The sequence below is a fragment of the Amphiprion ocellaris genome, unplaced genomic scaffold, assembly GCF_022539595.1.
Source record: "Amphiprion ocellaris isolate individual 3 ecotype Okinawa unplaced genomic scaffold, ASM2253959v1 Aocel_unscaffolded119, whole genome shotgun sequence".
Classification (NCBI taxonomy): Eukaryota; Metazoa; Chordata; class Actinopteri; family Pomacentridae; genus Amphiprion; species Amphiprion ocellaris.
Genome location: NW_026559277.1, coordinates 24,611 through 32,759, shown reverse-complemented (window position 1 = coordinate 32,759; position 8,149 = coordinate 24,611). Strand labels below are relative to the sequence as shown.

Below are 8,149 nucleotides of genomic sequence, written 5' to 3'. Positions count from 1 at the left end.
TTTTTGAAGTTGAAGGTGGCGCTCAACTTTGTTTGTCAGAGCTGGATGTTTTGGCAAATAACAGTCAGTTTATTATTGACTGCTTAGAACTCTGATCTCACTACATATTTGTGCATTTAAAAGGAAGGAAACAAGAAAAGACATTTCAGCTGGTTGGAAAGCAGCAATTCAAATGGGCTTTTTATTATTTGAAATCTCTGAGTTCAAGGTGTTGGAGACAAACTGGATTGAGCTTCTCATTTGTCGATCACTGTCAAAAGAAAACATGAAGCACAAATTCATAAACAGAAAGGACGTCACAGAAATATACTGTAAATGTCTGTTAATACAAGATTTAGTCATTTCCCAGAAACAATTTTTATATCTTCAGTTGTTAAAAAGTGGACATGAAAACTATTTGTCCTCGAGGTGCAGTTAGTTGCCTTGAAGTATAGAACAGCAACTATCAGCAAGAGAGCTGAAAAAACTACATGGAAAATTGAGAAAACTTAATCTACCGATGAAGTACATGCCATACAGTTTTTAAAAAATCCATAACTTTTAAGAAATGGATGTTGAGATCAACAGTTTTCTGCTGCTTTCAAAGTCAAGAATCAATTCCGAAGCTGTACAATACCAGATGCACCCACTGTTTTTCCTGTTGCATTTTTTAAATGAAAATGAATAATGCAACGCAGTAATATATAAATACACACACACTGCCATACTGAGAAAGCGAGAAAATAACTCAAAATGCTTTCTTTTTTTAAGACACAAGAGAAAAGCTCTGATGGGATTTGATTTCTGTGTTTATGAGGCCTATCGTGGTTCAAAAACAGTAGGGTGCATTCAGCCCTGGAGTTCATTTTCTTTTATCTGAACCAGAATAAATTCAAAATATTTCCTTTTGTTGTGTTGTTGAATTTGTTTCATTGTGATAGTAACAAATCAGGGCTTGGAAATAAAAAATAGAAAGTAGTTCATGTATTGGGCAGTGAAATAACAACCTGTCATCAATAAAGGTTCGACCCCACTGTGGATAAATGGAAGAAAATGGATTGCCTGGATTAGAGGTTAGAATACACACCGATCAGCCACAACATTATGAGCACTGACAGGTGAAGTGAATAACATCGATCATCTTGTTATAATGTGATGTTCTGCTGGGAAACCTTGAGTCCTGTCATTCATGTGGAGGTTTGACATGTACCACCCATTGCATGTCCAGCAATACCCCACCCTTCCATGGCAACAGCAGCCCTTGAGTGGCCCGGGGAACACGACAGAGCGAAGCTGTTCACCCGGGTTCCACACTCCTCAGATCCAAATCTTACTGAGCAACGGTGGGATGTGCCAAGGTAAGTCTGATCTAGGTAGGTCCCACCCTGCAACCCACAGGATCCTCAGAATTCTCTGCCACCATCCCGGTGCCGCAGGACATCCCCAGAGGTCCCACTGGGTCAGAGGATTTTTAGCAGCATAAAGGGGACCAACAGAATATCAGGCAGGTGGTCATAATGTTATGCCTGATCGGTGTATAAACAAATGTGATGCTAGCCAACGTGACCATGGCTAAAAGTTGGAAACTAGTCGCCTGTGTTGTATGACAAACTTTTTAGTCCCCAATCCCCATGAAAAAAGCATGTTACATACAACCACAAACTGATACACAAAATAAAACAACAGCCTAACAACTTAATTATATTTTACAGTAATGTGATTTGGGCTACTATCAGGATGTATCTGTTAAAGCAATCTCTATGTGTAAACTTTAGGACTTCAGTACATTATGTAGGAGCAGCAGACTTTCAGGCTGTTTTAACTTTTATTTGATTTCTGGAAATCATCTTACCATCTTCTCCTCATCCTCTATTCTATAACATAGTCCACCTCTGTACTGTACGAAGAAAGGCTGCTTAGTCAAGAAAACTTTGAAAAGGGTTCGCACATATGCCTACCAGCATTACTGATGAATGCCTTTAAAGGAGTACATTTTACACAAATTTCTATGTTTATAATTTCGCTTTTGGGGTCTACTTGAGTATTGCCACATGCTATAATGTTTTTTTTTTTCTCATACTGTACATTGCTGTAGCATCTCCTCGCACCCTGTGTCCGAAAAAAGTTTTAACTCCGGTTTCTTTTAAGGCCCACCTCCTGAAAACACCACCTTTTGTGTTTGGTCAGCTGGCCCAACCAAATGTTACATTACTTTAGTTATGTACTACAACCCCAGATTTCTGAGTATAGGCAGATAGATGTAGAAGCAGACACTCATAAATGAAAAACACCAGACTGCAAGGAAGATGTTCATTACTTGTTTGAAGCCAAACTAGCTGCAGGCAGGCATTATGCAAATAAGTTACAAAGTTATGTAGATTAAAAAAAGGAGCCTGGACTCCAAACAAGGTGTTTCAGGTACGTTTTAAGCAGTGTTGCATGTGACGGTGAATAATTCCCTCAGTAAGTTTGCGGACCTTTTGCATGCAAAGAAGAGCTTTAACACACTGAAGGGAAAAATAATATGGGCTAATCTGTGTCGGTGTTCACTGACTATCATGTCAATACTGATTGACTGAACTGAACATTTCCAAACATGAGCATGAACAGCTGGTGGTAAAATTGCCTTAAGTAGCCAGACCTCCATCTTCATCACACAGAAACATCTGGAGGAAATGTCACATCATCATCAAAAACTCTCGAGTTAATGAGAAACCCTCAGGCACCGCCACTCAGCTGGTTGTGATTTTGAAAACACCAAAAACGACACTTGGGCCGTGTTTTGGGATACAAACATGCTCTCTATCGCTTAACTCTACTGGTAAGACATTTTTTCTAACCAACTTTTATGCTTAAGTTTCTCGAGATTTCTTTGAGCTTTGCAAGACTACCTGAGGCAGACTAACTGTGCTTAAGTCAGTAATTTGTCATCTTGAGAGAAGACAAAGGGATGGATTTTCTTGGTGCAGGTTGGGGTCTAGGTAAGAGTATACAGCTACAGCTTAAGGTGGGACTACCTCCAACGCCTAGAGGCAATTTTGACGTGGCTTAGTGTCACGTAGTCGGGGAAAAAAATGCTCTCACTTGCTCAAAGAGATGAAAATAAAGTCATCTAGCATTTATGTAGAGCTATTTGAGGAAGTGTCATTCATACCTCAACTATTTCTGGGTCTCAGAAGCCTAATCCTTTATCTTACCTGCTGAGATTTGGCACAGCAATGGAAGCGCACATCATTGAGGGTGGAGTCGTCCAGGGCGTACTGGTATTCTTCCATCTTGCTCTCGATGCCACAGATTCCTCCATCAGTACACTCTGCGCTCCAGTGGCCGTACTCTCCCCAGTCCATGCCAGGCGCCTCCAGCATCGGGTTACTGCTGCAGCGGAACTTGATGTTGTTGACGGTCGTGTCGTCGCCAAACAGACCCTGATGAGGCTCCACACGAAGCTGGAAAGAGGTGAGCACTCCACTGGGGCAGTACTGAGGTTGGGACCAGTCACCGAAGCTGGGCAGAGGTATAGCAAACACAATAGAGTGAAAGAAAAATGTCAGAAAGAGATCCAACAGTGCAGGAAAATCACAACATTTCAATATCTCAACACCTAATTTGCAACATAGGCAGAAGCAGCAGTTTCATCTCACTTCTGAACATGAAGTTCATCTCCAGCTTTCTGGTGCTTCCCAAGTACTTAACTGATCTTATTTAACTTTCACAATACAGCCAGGTTAACCAAATTAGGTAAAGCTTTTTAGCGATATGTTCATTACCGTTTAGCAGTTCCTCTTGCTAAATAAAATAAAAATGATTGCATGAAAAGGGGGAAACTGAAGCCAAAATGACAACGGATATGGTGGTTTAATAAGTGATTACTAATATTACCAACTGCACTACAGCCAAAAATTAAGAAAAAGAAACTGCTAATTTCACAGCCTGGCAACTACAAATGTGCTCTTCTTGATAAGTTTAAGTGAGCTTTGAGGATTAGTAAACAATTTCTAATAATATAACGCAATTATTCCAACTTATTAAAGTAGAATTTCTTATTACTGCTGCTTACTAGCCAGTGTGGGACTCAACCGTGTACAGGAAGCTGCGGTCCTCATCTTTGGCGCAGATGAGGCGGATCCCGTTCAGGGCTGTGTCATCCAAACCGTACTGGTTAGACTCCACCTGAGGACACAGAGAACAATTCCCAGAAGCAGAAACCGCTCTGGTGAAACCAGTTTCTTATCTTCCTTCTGGTGACACAGTTGCTAATTTAAGTACCACAATTCTTATCGGGTTAGAGTACAGACTTTGAGTGTTTGTTTAAGTGTGTTCAGACTAGTGTTGGTTATTATGTGAAACTACAAGAAGTATTTATCTGTCCAGTGTGCTCAGAAAGAATATTTTTTTAAAAGCTTGACTGAAAACAAGATGTAAAACTAATTTGGCACCTGTTTCAGATGCCTCAAAGGATGGGCTCATATTCATAAACGTCGTACAAAAACCGATTTGATGGATATATTATTATATATGGCACTATTAGATAGTAATGCTGAGGTGTGGGATAACCAAAGAAATGAATGTCTAATGACAACTAAAGTAAATCGTTCTGTTGTAAAAACTCTACTATCAACTGTGGAAAAATTAATCGGAAAAAAATGTAGTGGAAGACAACTACATGTAACTTACAACTGTGCATTACTTAAATAAATGTACTCATTATGTAGTTATTTTCTACACTACTAATTCTGCTCAGCTGTTGGTATATACGCAAACCAGGACAGGTGCTTACAAAACTCTATACAATGCATTCAAGGTCCCTTCAATTTTTATATTACCAAAGAAACAAGCATGAACCAGAAATCCCTAAATAAAAGCAGTCATCCATAACATGAAAACTTCCATGTATACATAAAAAGTTTAAAGGTTTTGCGAAGAAAATGAAGTCAACTTTTCGAAATTAAATTTTAAAAATTAAGAAAAATGTTATATCATTTCAAAATCCTGGTAAGAAAATAGCAATGGGCAAAAAGACATGGCAGGTCAGAGAAAATCACAGAAAGAGTTGAGGATTATTTCATGCTGTAAACAAAACTAACGTACCAGAATGCTAAGAGCGGCGGAAAGAATCCTGTCCACAGCTAACCTAGCTAACTGAAGCTAGCCGAGGCTTGTTACCTGTCGGACCGGTCAAAGCTGATTTAGCCAAAGGCAGTAATATAAATACGACTCAGTTTTGTCTGATAAACTGCATAACTAGTTCACCTACAACTTCATTCACTCAGGTTTAACCCTACCTACTCCTTGTCCAACTAGCTAACCGCCAACGTCAAGCAATTTCTCACCGGAAGTGGGACATTTCTCGTATCCCCGCCAGAATAACGACCCGGAGGTCCTCAAAGTGACCGCTGGGATATTTAGGTAGTGTGGCATGCTGCCTGTCGAAATATTCTTCTTCATCTCTTCGAACTTGGCCAAGAGAGCTGGCATCTTCTCTAAACTCTGCATATAAATATTTGTGTTCATTCTTCTAAAAATAAAACCAATTATTTGCTTATTTTGAGAGACCTGCCTAACGTTCTCTTAAGTGTAATTACTATACTTCCTTATCTAAACAAAATCAAAAAAAATCTTATAATTAGAATAATCAGTACAATCCTACGTAGATTGCTCTATAACTAATAGAATGGATAGCTGCAGCGATATAAAATATATACTTATACAGGTCTTTAAGAGTGAAAAATAGTTAATGGTGGGATCTGACTGATAATAACTGTACCAGTAAATAAGTTAAAATATAATATTTTCAGTAATTTTCTACAGTTACAGAGGCAACAAGGCTGTAGATATACACTTTAATGTTTTTAGCTTTTTAATAAAAGTCAGCATGCATGGTTTACAGTGTTCATAATCTTAATTTTGTGTATTATCATGCTAATATACGTATTAAACATGTCAGTTCTGAATATATTTGGACAATAATATTGCACAAATTACATTTTTGACTTGATTATGACAATAACCAAAGTGTTTGTAAAATCTTTCTGGTTTTCCATCCTGGGGAAGGCACAACTATAAGAACTAAATTTAATGGCAATCCATCCTGTAGCATCATGATAGTATGATGGTGATATAGGTTTATATTAAATATAATGTTTATGAATATATAATATGCATGAAAGAGAGTGTGTTTACCCTGACACTGAATCCAACAGCGAAGAAATTGTCAGGACACATCTCTGGCCAGGTCCAGCTCCCAAACTGCTCTCCATTAGTCACAGTGAGCATAGATCTGTACTCTCTGTTGCTGAAGGCCACACCAGCTCGCTGCATAAAGATCTTCTCCTCACAAAACCCGCTGGACAGCACAGCCAGCACGGCCACAATGGTGAACAGACGTACCATATTGACAGCAGTGAGTCAGGATTTCAATCTCAATTGCCTACTAACAGGTAGCATGGGTTGAGGCTCAGAGCTCTTATAGCTTCCCTGCTGATTCCAAAATAGACCACTCATATCAGGATGAATCATTTACAGAGTCGCATTACAGAGCAGCGTGCGAATCAACAGCTGGTGTTGCAAAAACAAAAGGTACGTTCAGAGAAATTCAGGGACCTGCAGCTCAGCGTTCAGTTCATTCATCTTGTACTTCACAGAATGCAGCATCATCACCCCAGATGAACTTTAACAATGTAATCCGCAGGACGTCTTCCAGCAGTAACAAAACCTTTGCAGTTATGAAGTGTTGAAATTGATGTAGCCGCTGTCCAAAAATAACAATAATATAGATATTAAGGGACACCTGGGCTGGTAAATAAGTATGTTTCCTATTAATTGTTGACTTGAACACCCCTACATTTATTACACCTTCTAACCCATAATATTGCAACCAAGAGATCAGGTGCCTGTCTTATTTAAATCTCTGGCAACGACAACAAATAACGGTTGTGGATGTCTGTAATTCTGATGGGATTGAGAAGATCTCCAAAGTATTTGAAATAAATCATTCCACTGTGAGGAAAATCATCTATAAGTGGTGCAAAAGAAGTTTCCATGAACCTCAAACTCTTCTGATGTCAAATTGCTGCGTCTGCAATTGCAAAGAGATTGTACACACAGTCACAATGCCAGGAACATGCCTTTGCTAGGACTTTGTTTGCTAGTAAACATAAAGGCGATAATGAGCAGAGGGCCGATTACACAAAACACCAAGTCCACGTTAAGGTTTCCTTAAACTAAACTCTGTTGCACATAACACCCTCAAAGTTTCCTAAAATTGTTCCCCTATGTATTTAAAGTTTTCTCCTAATTTTGATCATATACTTAAGGCCACTGTTCCCTCTACGCTGCGCGCGTGCGCAATTGCGCACTGCTGACACGGTCTCCGCGCACAGAAAATCTGCGCTGCGCACAAAAAAAAAATCCAACCTAAATTGTAAATAAAATAAACACGTAACAATTCATTCTGTGCTATTTTTCAATGTGAGTCAGTGAGTGACCGGTGACTGGCTGCTGCAGCCAATGATGCGATTCACATACGTATTTACCATAGACTGTATATAATGGTATTTACGCAGCTAATCAACGCCATGCGTCCTTATGTGCAGCCACTGTTGTTCTCGTAAGCCGCGATTCCACATGCATCTACTCGGCGCGGTGCGGCTCGGCTCGTCTTTGTTTGCGAGCGTTTCCATATGGATTAGTGCATGGTATCTGGCACAATTTTCCGTACCTTCCCGGCTGAGGTTCCAAGCGAGATGAAGTGAGCCGAGATGTGACGGCTACATAGTGCAGGCCACTGATTGGACAGGAGTGCAGGCCACTGATAGGACAGGGACGAGAGCGACTCCAGCACGAAAAACAAGCACGAAAAACCGGTGTTCCAGTTTCACTGGTGATCTGGCGATAGTTTCCGTCTCCAGATGTTTCGTCCGCAGATTCGTCACGATCAGACCTGGATTTACGTGAAATAAAGATACCAGATAAAGAAGACCTCGCCGAAAAACGTCGGCATCACTATTTAACAAAGTCTATATCCATGTAAATATCATCTACAGACAGTAAAAAGAAATGTGCGGGCCGAAATAAAAAACACGTATTTTTCAAGTACGGTGAGAGGATTCGAAACCACGTAATCCTGCGATAAAATTACGAGACTACCGTTTTACTCATTATGCTACCGATC

At 39.8% G+C, this 8,149-nt stretch overlaps 1 protein-coding gene across 1 annotated transcript; it reads right to left on the bottom strand.

The window, feature by feature from the left end:
* Nucleotides 1-150: 150 nt before the first annotated feature.
* LOC111576925 (vitelline membrane outer layer protein 1 homolog) lies at nucleotides 151-6,426 on the bottom strand. Its single transcript, XM_023282900.3, has 4 exons — nucleotides 6,160-6,426; nucleotides 4,037-4,149; nucleotides 3,177-3,483; nucleotides 151-250 (listed from the first exon to the last, which is right to left on the bottom strand). Exons 1-4 carry the CDS (start codon nucleotides 6,367-6,369, stop codon nucleotides 248-250), a joined length of 633 nt encoding a protein of 210 aa, XP_023138668.1. The 5' UTR covers nucleotides 6,370-6,426; the 3' UTR covers nucleotides 151-247.
* Between the last annotated feature and the right edge of the window lie 1,723 nt (nucleotides 6,427-8,149).